The sequence below is a fragment of the Aptenodytes forsteri genome, unplaced genomic scaffold (genome assembly GCF_000699145.1).
Source record: "Aptenodytes forsteri isolate BGI_AS27 unplaced genomic scaffold, ASM69914v1 Scaffold224, whole genome shotgun sequence".
Taxonomy (NCBI): Eukaryota; Metazoa; Chordata; class Aves; order Sphenisciformes; family Spheniscidae; genus Aptenodytes; species Aptenodytes forsteri.
Genome location: NW_008794879.1, coordinates 691,115 through 709,021, shown reverse-complemented (window position 1 = coordinate 709,021; position 17,907 = coordinate 691,115). Strand labels below are relative to the sequence as shown.

Genomic DNA, 17,907 nt, shown 5'->3' with positions numbered 1-17,907 from the left:
TTAAAATTTAGCTTTGTTTGTTTGTTTCCTTTTATTCTGTCCCTTTCCCTTTTGAAATACGACTAGGCAACCGTGTTATTTTGAGGTTTTGTAGTCCCAACTCCTAAACTAGTCTAGAGAAAAAGGAAAGCTTTTTTTCCTAGGCATTACCCAAGGATTTCAAAGAGATGCTACATCCAACAGAATATCTGTTAATCTGTTTTTTTGTTAATTGCCAGACCCTGAAAAATGGAAAAGCTACTAGTGCCAGAAAAAAAAGTGTGGAAAAGCAAAACCACAAGGTAACACAGAACTAACTTCTAAGAAGCAGATGTATTAGCCCTTGAAGACAAACTCTGCAAAGCATCTGCATATTCATTCACTACAAACCATATAAAGATTTCTTGGCTTGGTTTTCATTCTGCTTCTAGCACTGGTCTTGAAAACAGATTAATTTTATCAAATTTAGGAGATATAATATTCTTTCAGCCTTCTCATATTCACTTCTTTACTAACTGTTACTTCTTGTTTACTATGTCACAGATATTTGCCCTTTCAGATAAAAGTCAGAGCACATAATAATACCTGTCTTCATTTTTCGTGTTGCCTTGAAAATGTTTCTGCTTTGAATTTGGCAAGCTAAATGAAAATGTTTTTTGATGTCTTTGATAGAGTCTGTTTGTGTACACATATGTAATTAAACAGTGATGATGTAACATTAGTTTTAGAAGGTTTGTACGTCTACTAAGTTTCATTTCTCTTTTACTAGGAAACTAGTATTTCTGCATAGAATTTGAAACCCTTTTTCCATACAGTCATTATCTGAAAGTAAGACAAAAATAGTTCAAGAATGTTGATCATCACACTAAGGACCAGAGTTTGAGGTTGCAACTGAAAAAAGTGAGAACAAATGTTTGTTTTGCACGTGCATTGATTCTGTTTACAGAGGAAATTGGGCACTTGTGCAAGTAGATGGGCAAAACTGGTTTTTCATCAACATAGGTAATGAGGCAAAGAAAGGATATGCAGTACACATATGCAGCTGCAGCAACGGCCATAGTCAAATCAGGTATGCCATTTCTTATGTATGATGTTGAAAATTAAATATTTACATGATTTTTACTGCTTGACATAGATATTTTCTAGTAGTACTAGTACTGGTTTATACTTTAACCACTGAAAGGAACTGATTATGATACGAAAGCACTTCCACTTCTACATGATAAAAAAAAAATATCTCTCCTAGATTCTAGAAAACAGGAGATTTGGAAATGTAAAATATTATTTCTTTGTGCATTTTAATGTTCAGTAGAAATCTATCAATACTGTAGCTGAAATTAACTCAGAAGAGCAAGGTACTGATAGCTAGGATCAGAGATGTCTTCATACAGTCTTAGATTTTTTTGCTGACACATTGAAAGATGACTACAAATATACAGAATCAGGTAAATATATTTCGAAGAAAGGATGAAAATTTTTCAGTTGAATGAAAATCTGAGTAGAAGAATTCATTCAGTCTTGGATATTATATTTGCTCTCCATGAATGTGAATGATTGTGTATTTTCATGTCTGTTTTATGTGATATACAGAAACAATAGTCTTCAACTAGGATCAAGCTCACTCCATGCATCTATGCAATATGCTAAAATTCAGTTCGAGTCTTTATAGATACTTGTGGAGAAAACTGTTATTTTATATGGTGAATGATCTTGGTTGTGTCCCTCTATTCCCACATGCAAAGCTTTCTGGTCAGTAGGCCAAGTTGCAAGGAGGCACTCGTGACTCAAGATTTAGTAATCTCCTATCATGAATCTCACTTGTAGATTCTTTGAGCATTACTTTATAAAATATTATCTGCAAATAGCTAAACTGACCTCATTGTTTTACTTATGTTGTGGTTTAACCCGGCAGGCAGCTAAACACCACACAGCTGTTTGCTCAGTCCCCCCTACCCCCAGTGGGACAGGGGAGAGAATTGGGAAAAAAAAGAGGAAATCCAACACACAGCACTATACCAGCTACTAGGAAGACAACTGACTCTATCCCAGCCGAAACCAGGACAAATTAGTTCTTTCTTCTTGTCAGAGAGTAGAAGAGGAATAAATAAGCCCCCTCTCTTTCAGTGACAGCAGGTGGTTCATTTGGCTCAGTTGTGCTGCGGGATTTAATTTTTAGTGTTAAAACTTGAAAAAGATCCTAGGATTTCTCATTCTTTTATGGTACATGGCTGTTGTCTGCAGAATAGTTGGCGTGTGTGACAGAGTGGCAAACTTCATATTGTCCTCCATAGTCAAGGCAGAGTATTCCAGAATGACAGCTGGAGTGGGAAACAGGGGCCAAAACCCTCCATTTCAGGCTGCTTTCTGAGACTACCTGTTCTAGAAAACTCAAAGCGTATGCAGCAGGTATGGTACTTCACTGATGATTTTACAGAGCAATATTCCAGATCAGAGTGAACCTGATGTGAAAATCAGGAAAAAGTTAACAGAACTTCAGGCTGTGTGGATACTAAAGAGATTATTGTACGTTACACATCCTTTTCAATTCTTAGAGATCCTGTTGGATTTAGCACAACTATAAAGATTACATATTCCTACAAGGTTCAAGAATTCCCTAAACCCTACTGCCAGTGCATTCATTTGATGCATCCATTCTTTGACTTGGCCAACTTCAGAGGGAGATGATACCCCTAAAGCATCAGAGCCCCACAAAACACTGACATTGTATATAACACTGCATTCAGCAGGTGGCTGAGGTGGACCTCACTACCCAGAGTGGACCTGCAGTCACTGCACATCGTTGACTTTCTGTATGTGAAATACACGCCTAGAACACGAGAACAGGACTTGTGGATCATGAAGGCAATGGCTTGTTTTGGAGCAGCTGTACTGCTTCCTGCCAGCAGCTGTTACCCATCCCATGACAATGCCTGGTAAGAGGAGTGCCTGCTACAGGGATGACCCAGGTAGTTGTGTGGCTGTTGCTGATCCACTGCAGGTTACTGTCTGATGAGCAAGTACGGGTTATTTTTTTCTTTGATAGAACAGGCTGTAATTACAACACATCCAATTGTTTTGGCTCAACAGATAGGACAGCAGCCTGTGTTATGGGAGGATAGAGCAACAGGGGAAAAATGAGCAATGAGAGATGGCCGAGGAGGGAACTCCATTATCCGGTGTGGCTGCTGAAAAATCACATCTTCTGAGTTGATGAAGTTATCCAGGCTGTCTGGGATGGAGCAGTTTCAGATCCATGTCTCCCAATACTTGGACAGGTGGCCTAAACTTCACTACCCATACTTCAGAATAATTCAGCTGATCTGGAAGGCAAGGCAGATGAGTGATCAAGATATATAGGCTGATTCCTGTCAGGCTTTTAGCTCAGCAGTCAGGCTTTGGAAAGCTGTATTGTTCTTTTTATTTTCTGTATGATTTGCTTTTTGTAAATGGTATCACAAGCCATATCTTTCATCCAGCTATTATTTTTACATTGTTCCCTTAAGCAACAATTTGGTTTTCTGTTCCAAATTGTAAAAAGAGAGAAGAAATGTTCTGTCTCAAATTCTTTTTCCTGAAATGCTAATGCATGTTAATACATTACACGTGAATGTGAAACTTTTTAAAATGTTTTTTTAAAATACTGCTTATGTTAATTTGAGGATGTCAAAAGCTGATATGGATCTGTCACTGCCTATGAAAAAGTTTGCCATCCATGTGCAGTTGCAAGTGTCTTCCTACAGATGTTTTCTTATGGTGAATTATGTATATCTTCAGATACTTTAAAGACAATCCTTGCTTTATATTGATAATATGTTATATGTATAGCCTGATACTTCATTTTTACCTATTTAAGTCACAAGCAAATATTTTAATATTTATGTCATATATACAAATATGTATTTCTGCAACAGGTGTGTATTTTGCTCATGTGGATGTCACTTTCCAAGATTTTTAAAAATACATTGAAACCTTCCTCTGACTGTTTATCCAGAAATCTTTAGAATGCATGGGAATGCCAATTTAGTGTTTCAGGTTTTAAGGTTTTTCTTAAATACTTTTCTAAACTAATTATGTTAAATGAATTACACTTTGCAGATTAAAGGGCAAATTTGATTTAACAATCACAGTTTGTTAAGCCAAAATAATAAAGAGGAATGACTGTACTACTCGTTAGATCTGGCTTCTCTCATGTAGGTGTGTAACACAGGATTCTTGGATGCTCTCTTCAACCCATTTCCTACCAGCTCATGTTTTACTGAATTACTTCCTATTATTTATACATTGTATGTTATATACTAACATACATGTTATCCATGGTTTTACACAAATTAATCACTTTTCATGGGCTAGTGGTTTTATACTTTCTGATTTCACAAAGGAACACTTTAAAGGATTATTAAGAAGCTGTTCAGATCCAAGTTCTCAATATTATATTTGTTAAATCTTACTCATTTTTCCTAGGGGGACCCCAGTAATCCTCTAAAATTTGCTTAAGCAGGACATTTATAGCAGCTGAACCAAAATAACATTATACGCCTAAAAACACTCAGGATAAGGAAGTTTGAGACTTTCAATACAAACTAATGGGTGCATAAACATGAAGGAAAAAAATGTTAGTTTATGCTTAAAGTTTTGGGGTAGAATTGCAGTGATTTTTTACAATTCTTGTTTGTGCCACAGGGTAAGTCATTTGATCTCTTTTTATATTTGCTGCCGCTCACCAGAATAGATTATGAGATATACCTTCTTCCTATACCTGTTCTATTTAATTAAGCTCTTCAGATTGACTGTAGACAGCCAAACACGTAAGAAACTTATTTTGATTATTTTCTCTGAGTGCTTCTGTGTCTTCAATAATGACAACCCATGAGTTTGTAAATACATGTATGTTAATACTGCCTATATAATTCTGATTAACCGGATCTGTAAATCATACTTTTACCATTTATCTGCCAGTTTCTACAAGATTTCTAATTCTTAAAATTTCTATTCTAAATCCATCAGGCAAAAACCCACATATCAGTCCCTTTGTGAAGATGGTATCAACTTCAACTTTTAGAAGCAGTTTTTGAACCACATCAATTTACTTGCATCATAGCTCTCTGTTTGAGAAAAAAGCTCCTTTTTGTGTCTGTAGTATAATATTAATTATAAAAACTAGACTTCTATAGCAATAAACTGAAGTACTAGCAAAATATGCCTTCCCCTAGAAAATAGGGAAGATAAAGAACACAATATTTAATGAACTTTGTTCCCCTGGGCTTGAAACAAGGATTTAATAACATCTAGTACTAAGATAATTAAGTAAAAGCATTAAAATTTTAACTCATTTCCTCATGTTTAGTCTCATTCAGGAATATACATAAGGAGTTTAATGGCAAAATTAGAAACATACTGAGAAGAATAAGCTTCTTTATGTAGGAAACAGTGAAAATTGTCTTTAGAATGGTCAGCATAAAGTATTCATAAACACTTTAATCTAGTTTTAAGCATCTATCTTGAATTTAAATAGTATTCATAGTCTACAATTCAATGGAACTAAAAAATATATTGTATGTTAATTCCTGAAAATGAAATTTAGGAAATACATTCTTCCTGTGTAGTTATTCTTTTACTAAATAGATGTGAACAAGTAGAAAGTTGGTGCAGAATAGCAGAACTAAATTCTGGAGTGAGACATATAAATAAGATCATAATCCCAAATTTTCCATAGAATTATTTCCTATGAACAAAGAAAAAAGAAGAAAAGACAAGATGAGGTTTCTGGTGGAAAGTGCTCTGAAGGATTCCTATCTTCTATTTTCCCCCCTCTATCCAGTGTAAAGAGATAAATACTTTCATAATAGTAATCCTCGAGTTGCAGCCATGAACAACAGCACAAGCATCAGGAAAAAGCAGTGACGAAATTGTTCAAGCGCTTGCTAACACCATCTTTTCCAAACTTCCTGGTATGACAGCATCACTTCTATCCTTCTTAGTGCTGCTGTTCTATGTTGTAAAGATTGTTGGTTAAAAAGATTGAAAATTGGTTCACTCTTTAATAAACTCACTTCTAACAAAAGTGTACTTGTGATGATGCTAGCCTTACCTAATGAAATACTAAATATACATATAATATTTGCTAACACCATCTTTTCCAAACTTCCTGGTATGACAGCATCACTTCTATCCTTCTTAGTGCTGCTGTTCTATGTTGTAAAGATTGTTGGTTAAAAAGATTGAAAATTGGTTCACTCTTTAATAAACTCACTTCTAACAAAAGTGTACTTGTGATGATGCTAGCCTTACCTAATGAAATACTAAATATACATATAATATATGAAAAGCCAAACTTTCTAATACTCATGAAAATTTTCTGTACTTTGAATGCTATAAAGGGAAAAAACCCCTGATCATAATTCATGGTTAACCCATGGAAGTTGTTGCATAAAGCATCATTGAGCAACAAATTCTCATTTGCACTTTTGAACATCTTCACAAAGGTGTTTTTTTGACTAGTGAGTGTAAAACACATAAGATTAATCAAAACAGATTTTTTTTTTTTTTTAAGAAAAGTTTTCTTTTGCTAAGTATAAACAACTCCTGCACAGAACAAACATTTGGGGGTAGCAATTCAAATGCTTCAGGAAGTAAGACCTCTAAGCAGTAATCGGTGTTGAGAATGACAATTAAAAGCGTACTACTGGGACAAACTATAGACAGCCTCTTTCAAAGTACCCCTCACTGGCCAGTGCTGTATACAGCATATCTGGCTAGATGGAAACATCAAAATAGGTGGGTAGGATAAAGCAGTGTATTGGTTCCTGCTGACCTGCTGCTCTTGCAGGCACAATGTAGCCAGCAACAGATCACTACTTAGAAAAGCATCAGGAGAGAATTTCAATGCATGGTGAATTCAGTTTGTTAAGAACCTACTTTTGGGATTTCCTCAGTTTCCTTAATCAGAAAAGCCTCCTTGCATTTGAGAAAATGGTTCTAAGAAAAGGGAAGTGTATGAAAAATGTGATTAACTTAGGTTCAGCCCCTTCTCTAGCTGAGCGCTTCCCATCTCTTCTGTTTTCCAGAAGCTACTCTTTGATGGGCCCACCAACTGTACGGGAAGAGAGAAGGGGGAACAGACTCCTGAAGCCAGAGCAAGCATTGGACGTTTTATGGTACAATAGTAAAAATCTCCGTGCTGGATTCAGGCAAGCCAGTGGAGCAATTCTCACTGAATTCAGTGAGACTGAATGCTGGCAAACGCCAGGCCTCTTCAATACATCAGTGTAAATCAAAGCAGGCAAAACATTTCACTAGCATAGTTCTAGCTGCCGGGTGAGCATATAAACAGCTGTGAGATTTATGCATTTTAGGTGATGTGAGCGTTAAAATTTTCTTTTAGAAAATAAATTAAAATAAGAGCTAAGGGAAAGTGTAATAAAAGCTGTTCGCCAGAAGAAAATGGTATTTTCCCTAGTGGAACAAAAGATGTGTATTGTTGCTATGATACCTCATCATGAAAAGTTATTTGAGCAGTAGAGAGGATTTTTCTAATCACTTAAGACTTCCAAATCCATTTAGAAATACTGCCTTCTTTTCCCAGTCAGGCACTGCAGTCAATATTGGGCAGTCAATACACAAGGAAGCCAGATACAGTCACTCTCATGCCCTGTTTTTCTCATGAACATCAGCCCCTGTTTGCCTATAGGAATACTATTATTGGCTTCACCATAATTTTGAAGGTGTTTAATTTGTTTCTGTTTTGTAATACATTTGAAAGAGTATAATCTTAACAGTTCAATGTTTTTTGCTTAGAACATGATGAAAAGCATTGATTAATTAGGTTAATTAGGTTTCTGCTCTGTGGGCCAATGCAGCATATCCTCTGAAGCCTTTAAGAAGCTGCATACAAGATCTTGTCCTCAGGATAGCCTTTCTAGATGATACAGGAATTTCATGCTGAACTTGATCTCTCAGCTTTAACTGTGGGAGCTGCTCAGAGATATGAAAGAAGCAGCTGGCCCAAATTTGCTCTGTAGTCCTTTCTGCAAAGGTAATTTGGAATTCAAATGTAAAATTCACACAGCGCACCCACTGAAAAGTCTGCTATTTGTTACCATTACATTAGTCAAGTCTGCTTCTGGACATTTGGTTTCAATCTGCTGCTGTTCTTCAAGGCAAAGACTTCTGGGCAGTGGGAAGAACGTGCTGAAACATGGCCCTTGTGGCACACGTGGTGGTCAGCACCTCCACGGCTTGAATCTTCCAGGTCATTTCACTGCACCAATCTCTGAGATCAGGTCATTCCCTTCCTCTGTCTGATCTGTCTGGGGCTACTGTTTCCCTTTCCTCTTTGAATAGCATGTGCTTAATAGCACTTTCCCAGACGTGTGGTCTAGCAGGTTTCTGGCAGCAGCATTCCACTTTACACTGATGCCACTTGAAGATAATTAGGGACACCTAAGTCTCTAGCTGTCCTCCTCATTACCACAAACACTACTTGCCTTTCAAACATCCCCTGCTGAGAACCTGAAACTCTGGCAGTCTTTTCTGCTGATGTTACACCTGTTTCTGCTGGAGTATGCTGAGTCACTTAATCCCAGAGCACATTCATTTTAAATTCAGCAACAGCAGGAATTTAGCACAGAGATTTGCTAAAGTGGTAGTATGCAGTGGACACATCTTCAAAGAGTACCCATGGGATTTTGACAAACAGGGCATTTCAAATGTCGGGTTTGGAGCTGGGCAAGTTCTTGAGATTATGTATGCTACACAATCCTAAAACCTCAGTTTCTCTTGTTCAGGACCTTATCCACCCTATCACTAATGTAGAAACTTCCCTTTTGTCACTTCCACTTCCTTCTGCTTATTATTGTGCGCCTGCATTATATAAGATTCAGCACACTTTTGCAATGAGAGTCTGGCATTTGATTGCATGTAATTATAAAATTGGAAGCTTTCAGAATTGGCAAAAAACTTTGTGCCTCATCTCTGACTTCCTTGTGAAGTCAAAGTATCTTAGGATTCAGAGTGCTTAGAAAATGCGTTATAAAAATACTCTGGTCACATGCAGAACTGTTCACATTAGCCATAAACATGTTTTATATTCTTAATACTTCTCAACACATACCATGTGGCCTGTTAATTCATTAAGGACTATTTCTATAGCAAAGCTATAGAAACAAATTTCAATTTAGAAGGGCATAGTCAGATCATAGACATTATTGGTGCTCCATAGAAGTTGGATACTGGGCTAGAAGGGTCTGTCGTCCACCCCACTACGGCTATTTTAAAAGTGCTTCAGATGGGCTGAATTTAGCCATGAACTTCTAAGTTTAGCAAGTACGATTTAAGTACATGGTGTTAAGCTTTGCAACTAACATTAACTAAAATACTCAGGTTTTATAGTCTTGGATCAAAAAAAGGTCACCCAAAGTCTTTCTGGTTTTCTGGTTTTTCTTTTTCACAAGGATTTTTGACAGGTAAAATAGGAAGAAAAAAGGAAAAAAACCCAACACCCTATATGGAAACATATTTGTTTGCCACAGAGTTCTGGGTTATGGGTGCTTGTTTATTATTATTCTGACAGGATGCCTCCTTTTCACTGCCCCTAGCTAAGAGGAAAAAGGGAGCCAGCAGCTGCCATTTTGGATAGTGTCCTCATGGCCTGACAGACTCTCCAGAGATGTAAAGGCCGTTCTGCACCACTCTTCTATTGATTCTAAAATGAAAAATCTTGGCTTTTTGCATAGAAATTAAGAAGAGCCTTTTCTCAGGAAAAATAGGCATTTGCAGGTTTTGGAGGTACTTTTGAAGTTTGTTACGAGAGTTATCAAAAGGTAATTTTTCTTAATAAAATAAAACTGACAGTGCTAATTAATTAAAAATAAATTTTTAACTCCAGACCATGTGTATTCTTTAGAGCTCATAAAAACTAGGGAAAGTTTTTCTTCAAAACTATTTCTAACAAAAAATTAATTTAGAATAATTTCGGTAAATCTGTTTTTAGGGTTTCTGTGGCTTTGACCTTTTCCATTCCTTCATCAACTTCAGTATTTTATGCTGAGTGTGCTTTTTTTTTTTAATTTTTGGTCTATGACATTTTACTCATTGTTTTCAGTTTTTGATGTTCTCATCAGTAGCCATGTCCTGAAGATGGTGTATTGGTTCATGGGATGGTTTTGACTGCAAGTCCTTGGGATGATGAAGAAATGGTTAAAGGATATGTCTTGCCTAGGCAAATGAATTCATTGTTACCAGTGATCTATTATGAACTGCAGAGGAACTATGAAGCTGGTCCACAGCTGTATCATTCAGCACTCTATAACAGGTACACTGTCAATGACAGGTAAGCATTTGTTTGAAATTCCATTTTTCTGCTCAAAACCTGCAGTTGTTTGAGCTGTAAAATGAACATTTTGAATGCACAAAAGATCAAATCTAAACCTTTGCTAGGATGTTGAATGAAAACCATGTTATAAACGTTTCCAAAGGAAATTTCTTTATTTGTGAGAAATACATGTACCAGATCTCTCTCTCAAAACAGTTTAGCTGTTTCCCTGGTGTTACATCTCTTGGCATTGTGATAGAAATAGCTGCTGTGCATTATTCTAAGGAGCCACGATGCTGGGAGTGTCCAGTTTGGATCAGCTGACTATTCATTAGGCTTTTCAGAAGCACTGGGAAGGATGCAGACAGTTGCATCTCAAGATCTGTTTTCCCTGAAATGATTTATTCTAAGGAAATAATCCAGGGACAAAACTTGGTGAATGGACTGCAGCTGTATGCTTTTCCTGTAATACTGGGTTTAATGTAACTCAAATGTGTAAAATCAAGTAAGAACACAATTAAGATATTTTAAACCTTATCAGTGCTGCTTTAGAGTTGGTGATAGTTAACAAGAATTATTTGTAAGTATACTAATTGCATTCACTGGTAGTATAGCTACATTAAATAGTGAAGAAATTAATCCCAATAGCTTAACAGAACTAATGGGATACAAAGTGACCTGTGAGGGCATGAATCTTTTCAACTACCAAGCATGTGATAAAAGGCAAAAGTGTATGTGAGACCTCCATCCTTTCCATTAAAGACCTCTCATATGTGAGCTGTACTGGGAGCTGCACATGGGTCTTGTCAGCAACAAGGTGAGACATAAGTGAATTCAGAATTTACTGCATCATGTTAGACCAAAGTGCATTTGTACGTATGAACGCATAGAAATATGGTGTACTTTTAGTATAGTATTCAGTTTTGGACATTAGGACAGGTAGAACACAAAAGGATGGGAGTGGTGTTAAAGTTGCTTTCAGGACTTGCTGCATGGGGGCAGAGTTAAGGTTACATCAGTGTGTACTATCCTCTGTACTTCACAGATTTCAGAAATCTGTACCTGAAATACCCTCAATCCTACTTTTTTTTCCCAGTAGTTTCACAAAACATTACAAGATAAGCTTTTTTTTTTTTTTGCCTCTTTTAACTTGTGCTTTTCATGCTTTTTTTATGAAAAAAGGCCTTTTCATGCCTTTTTTTGACATGAAATTTCTGAGAAAAAAAAAGCAGTGTTATTTGTTGGCTTTTTAAAAGATACAATTTTTGCAAAAATAGCTGAATGTACAGTTGTAACCTTGAGGGATGCAAACTGTTAAAGGATATTGGGATTCCTGAGTATACCTTCCCCTTATTAAATATGTTCTATCATTGAATGTAAATAACCATTGTGCCTTGAAAACTTTGGAATGCAATGTTATGTGTCTAAGTGCCAAGAATGTCACAAATATTATCTTAAAATTTATTTTGATTAGAACACAGTGGACATCTCACAGTACTGTGTTGTGTATACATTCACTTTTTGGATGTTGTATAACCATGCAAATTATTTCAACAAAAATAATTTTCTAAATAAGGAAATAGATACTCCTAAAACCACACTGCTGTATTCCTGTCCTTGGTCTGAAATTTAGATCCCACTTTCTCTGATAAATGGATTTAAAAAAACGAGAAGATATAATGCTTGTATGAGATAAGCATGTGTCCTGAAAAAACTAATCTTTTAAAATTCTATTTTCTGCAACAATATTTCTTTTTAGAGTTTACCATCAGAATGACTGCATGTTATTTTTACTAGTATTCTGTCGTTTTTCTACATTCTAATTGTATTTGCATTTATTTTTGTTCAAACACTTGTCTTGCCTAATTTTTTCCTTTAGTCAGACAAGTCCATCTGGACTGTGTCAAAACTACATTTTACTTGGGAAGGTCTTCACAAATTTCTTACATTAAATGCAAATCTACAGGGGCAAGGTGCTGATAGCCTGCATAACAGCTCAGAGATTTCTGTTCACAAAAGAAATTGGCTATGTGTTAAAGCACTAGGAAACTTTTTCTTCCAAAATCATAACTGTGACATGATCAAGATCATGCCAATATTAAAATAACTGTGTCATGATGGATGATCATTAGGACTTTGATTACTACTAATAATAATGATTATCACCACAAAGAATTTTTTTTACCGATACTGAGTCAGCTAACGATACTGAAATTTTGCCTTCTCATATGAAATGTGTTTCTTAAATAATTGAGTCTAGTAGATTCATTTATATGCCAGAGATTAACAAGCAGTGATAAAGTATGTCAATGATACATTAGGGAAACTGAATTCTCTGTAATTGGAGGTTTAAGATTAAGCATCTGTTGAAAGCACTTGAGACACAGCTGCTTTTGCTGCCATACTGGGACAGGAGAAAGATTGTGTGAATGATTTGTACGATTCAACAGACTTGATAAGGAGTTGGAGTTAGAGATCTGAAGACCATCTTAAATGGTGATGGAAAGCAGTTGTGATGGAGTCTAGCTTTAACAGCAGTGGTATCAAATATAAACCCAAGAGATACTTCTAGTCTTGTCTATGCAAACCTGTATAAGTAGACCCTTAGTAGCCTCCAGTTCATTCTACAAGAAAGAAAGGGAGCAAGCTTTCTGAGCACATGCTTTCTTTCTAAATTGAAATTTGGAGTTTCATACGTTTTGTGTCCTCTCTCCTTTAGTCTGCATGTCATCAAGAGAAAAAAAGACTAAGAAACCCTTGTTTTGCTTAAAATTCCAAACTGGATATATAATTCTGGGAAGCGGAAGTCTTCCAGACAAATGATCACCGCTCAGCCCAACCTCTTAACCCAGACGTACTCTCACCAAGTGTTTTACAGAGTTTCAAATTTTTCTTCCACGTTCTGCCAAGAGGAGCCTCACAAAAGGAAAGGGATTTCAGCTGGTTCTATCTCTGTTTATTTCTGTGGGGATTTCACAGTATTTGACACACCAATTTTCTAAAACCCCAGATTAGTTCTGTTCTTCATTAACATTTTTCTGATTTATACCATCCTTTTATCCTGGGCACATGGTAATTTAGAATAAGAAAATGGTTTTAGTAGAAGTAGAAGTAGATCCTCTACTTCTTTATTATAGTCACTACTAAAAAGTTAATGTTGATTGAAAGAACTATGTGGCTTTACTGTAGTAAATAAATACTTGATATTCACTGTTGGAAGTTATACAGCCATACTTCTCATGGTGGCAGATAAAAGAGCAAACTTTGAAGGGTGACTAAAATGTTCTAACAAGAATGGAAAACACACTGTTTCAGGTATATCTAGGTATTTGAGTCAAGATAGTTGACGCTTCAAAAAAACTGGTAACCCATGAGTCAAAATTATGTTAGATGATTTCTTTATGTTCAATGAATAAATCAGGGCAAATTCTCACCTTCTTATGCTGAATACCTCCATACCAGAAATCTACCATGCCTTCTGGGAAATAAAGTACTCCTCAGCAAGAGAAAGTGCACAAGGACCTTTACTATCATGTTCCCGTGTTACCAGGGGAGGGTAAGACCATCACTCTTTATGTAACATTTGTTTAAGTGCCTGGATTTTGTAAAGGATATTATGGATTAGTTTCTTGTTTCCATTTACCCTTTGTAATCGATTTGGGAATTTTTTCTTCTTTTAGAATTATGTAATACCTTGACAGATACTCTGTGACGCTAACTAGTGATGCCGTGAAGAGCTGTGAATCAGTATAGGCAGATGATGCATCAATCTTTCCAAGTGTACTGTAGTTCTCAGGAAAATCTTAAATGCATTCGCACTTTATTCTGCAATGCTCTGTATGTACAATAACCATTTTTCTGTGCCATTTTACAGTAGTCATTCTACAAATTTTGTGGTAACAGTGTTATTACCTTCCAAAAGGCCAAGTGACAACTGGATATCAAAAGGATCTGTCTTACTTTGTCATCTGAAAAAGTAAGCAGCAAGCAGTTTCAGTCCAGTGTCAGGATTTGTAAACTGCATACCACTAACACAATTTGAGTCTTAGGACTTTTCTATGAGAGACAACCCAGCCCTGGCAATCTAACAGCATAAGGTAGTAATCTATAAATGGAATTTTTTGTTTGCACTGGCTTTTATAAAATAAGAGTGATTGAAATTAATTTTCTGCTGTTGTTTTCAGATAGTTTCCATCCTCCTTCTGATCCTAAGATGTATGCAACCAGTTAAAAATACTCTTATACAACAACTCTGTGTTTCATGTAAGGAAACATGCTTTGCATCAGGATGGTAAGTTATTGTGACTGTGTGGTTTAACATTAGCTTTTATCTTTTTATCCTGTCACTGGAGATTACTTTCAAAAGTTGATATTTTTCAAGCAAAAATATTAGTGGTCCTTGAGCAAGTGTTCTAAAAGTCATTTAGCATCCTGCATCACAAGATGCAGAAGTAATTGGATATTTAGAATTTTTATTTATCGGTTGTCCCCATAACTAAAGCAATAACTTACAATGAGCATTTCAGCTGCTGTCCAAGAGTAGAGCCCGATATCACTAACCCAAACCACCAGACCAGTTCTGCTGTTTGGTTAGATGTTTCTATTAGGCAAACCCCTCTTGAATTGCATTCTGTACCTTAGCAGGACCAATTTTGTAAGTAGAAGAGCAAAATGGGCAGGAGAAAGAAGCAGAGATCATGGGAGTTTTCTCCTGCAGGCTCAGAAGGAGCTACTTAGAGCACTAATGCTCCTATGAAGGAAAACAAGATCTCTCTGAAATGTAGATTGAATTTTCAGTAGAGGCTTTTACTATAAGCCATTGTTACCCCTTTGAGCTGCACCCAGAACTGAAGTAACAGCAAGAAGCGCAAAAGCTAAGTGAAATACAAAACAGGTCACTGTAGTCAGTACCTCCAATAGCTTTTAGGTGCTTTTTCAAACATAACTCCAAGCAATGTGATAAATCCATTGGTGTGATGATCTAATCTTAACAGCTACAGAGGTAACATTACAGTGAAGTCTCTACTTAAAGGGAGCCATGACCACCTAACAAAAAGCAATAGTAGAAAAGCTCAAGCACCTTATCCTAAAAGAAATAGTTGCATATTCCTTCAATCTGTAGAACTACCAGCTTCACCATCACCTTTTAGATGGAAATACCTTCCATTGAGTAATAACGCCATGACCTGTTTCTTTCTCTCCAACAATGATGGTGGGAAAGATCCCATCATGCAGGTATGGGAAATTTTAATTTTGGTACACTAACACTGGAAGAAAAGGAAGTTGAAAGTCAGCCAGAGAAGATAATAGGTTGTTGTTTTCTTTTAGTGGACAGAAGAGTGCTGTGTTGGCCCAAAGAGGAAAGGTGTCTACATCAGACCACATCCTTTTGTAGCTCTGCTGTGATCAGTAGGCAAAATAAAATCACACCAACAGAGGTGTCATTCCCACCCACAGTAGTGAGTGGAAAGAAGCTGCTATTGAGAATAGTGCTTTTTTTGCACTTACCTTCCAGGGAAGTGGCATAAATGGATTATTTTTTATTCATATATAGACTTTATATTAGCATACTTATGGACAGCAAATTGATAATAAACATTGCTACATTAAAATTTAGCAAAATAAAATTAGTCTTTTACATACTGCTTTTAACAAAGCCATACTGACCAAGTTGGAAAGGGGACTGTACTAATAGAACTTTCAAAAAATACTACTTCAGTGGTGTAGACTAGATATGAAATCTGAGCCCAATGAAATCAGTGGCAAATTTCTTACAGATTATGCAGAGCCGAGATTTTTGCCCTAATTACACAGAGTGAGTCAGTATTAGGCTGGCAACCGTGTCCCAAAAGATCAGAGATATTTCAAATTAAGTAGAGTTTCAAGATGGCAGCAACAGTTAAGCAGCAGTAGAGCTAAGAAGGCACCATTAATGATATCTATGATTGTCAGCATGGAGAATTAATTTTTTTTCCAACCTCACAACCAACATTTCCTAATTTAAGAAAAAAAAAAGAAAAAAGAAGTAATATTCTGGGAAAAATACATTCTGTTAACATATTTACTGAGAAAACATTCCAGTCACTGCAATAGTAAGAGCTAACATGATGATAGTTTATTTTCGTAAATACAATATACAGCATCATAAGACTGTGGAGATATGTCTGTCAAATCTGAGATAAAAAATGTAAGAAGTACCTACCCCAGCCACACTAGATAAAAATGATAAAACACAAATATACTGAAAACAGCAAAATGCTGTAGAGCTTATAGTCATCAATGAACATTTAAATTATTAACAATATCTAAAAGTTCACAAATTCATAGTACACATTGATACTAGTTTTAGCTTGTAATAATATATTGTAGATTTGAATTCTTGTCTACGCGTGATCGTTTGTCACAGATCATGACATAATTACACGTGGATTTAGTCTATGAAATAAGTAACAGAGCTCAATATGTTTACAAGTAACAGAGCTCAATATGTTTACTATTCAGTAACTACAATTACTAACAACAGGAATAATTACCTCCTGAAATTATTTTCATCCCCTTCTGTGTATGTTAGCACATATAAGTACACTTCTCTATTTGAGTTAAATTATCTAGCAAAATTACTGGTAATATTCACTTTTAAATTATTGTGCTCATCTTTGAAATCCTTATGCAAAATCCTTTGAAACAGCTTCTATAAAATTTGGAGCAGACATGAGTATTGTAAATGTGCAAATGATGGCAAAAAGGGTAAATGCAACCAGGCATAATCTGTCTATGACAGCAGCTGCAAACTTCCACTCACTGCAGATCTCTTCACCCTCATCTTGTTTCCTGAAGCGCATTGCTATGAACTGAACTTCCTCCAGGATCTTCACAATCACCGGAATAGTATCCATTAAAGCCTTCTTTTGAACAAGCTCAATATCTTCTGGTAAGGGGCAAGTAATCTTTCCACTCTTGCTACCCAGATCATTCTTCTGGGGGCAGCATGGATTTTCCATCGCGTGGTAGCTATAGTTCATGTTGCCATTGCTGGACTGGTGCCCAGGTAGGACGTTCATCTCCATGCTGTTTACGCTCAGATGGTGCTTGGGATAGCTATATTTGCAAGAGAGGGGCTTTATATTTTCCCTGGGTTTTTTCATTCGTAAAAACCAAGCACACCAATTCAGCAGGATGACACGGACCTGAAAGAGAGTGATCATCATAAAAATAAAAAGGAACTTCTGTGCATTTTAAAAGTTTTTGAAATATTTCATTACTATTATAGTTAGTCTGTATGGTACTTCAGAAAGACTGACTGCTTTCTGTGTTCTCCAGCTATCTGCTCTCAAATGGGGTTTTTGGGGGTCTGGCTTCTTCCCAAGAATGACCTTTCTTTGTGTATGTCTTGAACATAGAGGTGTTTAATGCCCGCTTAGCTTATAAAGAAAAAGAGATGTAAAATCTTACTTTACAAAATGATTCTTGAAGTCCTATCTTTAGCAAACAATCCCAGATCTCTGTAATTGAGCAGAGGACACAAAATTGGCTGCATGGTTTTCAACCATTTCTCAGATAGTATGGAATACATTCAAATATTGGGGGGGGGGGGGCAATTTTTAGTTTCTGTGGAAAAC

The 17,907-nt window shown here is 36.3% G+C and overlaps 1 protein-coding gene across 1 annotated transcript in view; it reads right to left on the bottom strand.

Moving 5' to 3' along the window:
• Positions 1-16,381: 16,381 nt before the first annotated feature.
• Positions 16,382-17,907, bottom strand: part of LOC103895121 (neuronal acetylcholine receptor subunit alpha-7) — a 66,406-nt gene continuing 64,880 nt past the window's right edge. The window contains exon 10 of the mRNA XM_009274637.1: positions 16,382-17,475. Within this exon, the coding sequence (XP_009272912.1) occupies positions 16,954-17,475 (522 nt within the window). The 3' untranslated portion in view covers positions 16,382-16,953. The remainder of the gene's footprint in view (positions 17,476-17,907) is intronic.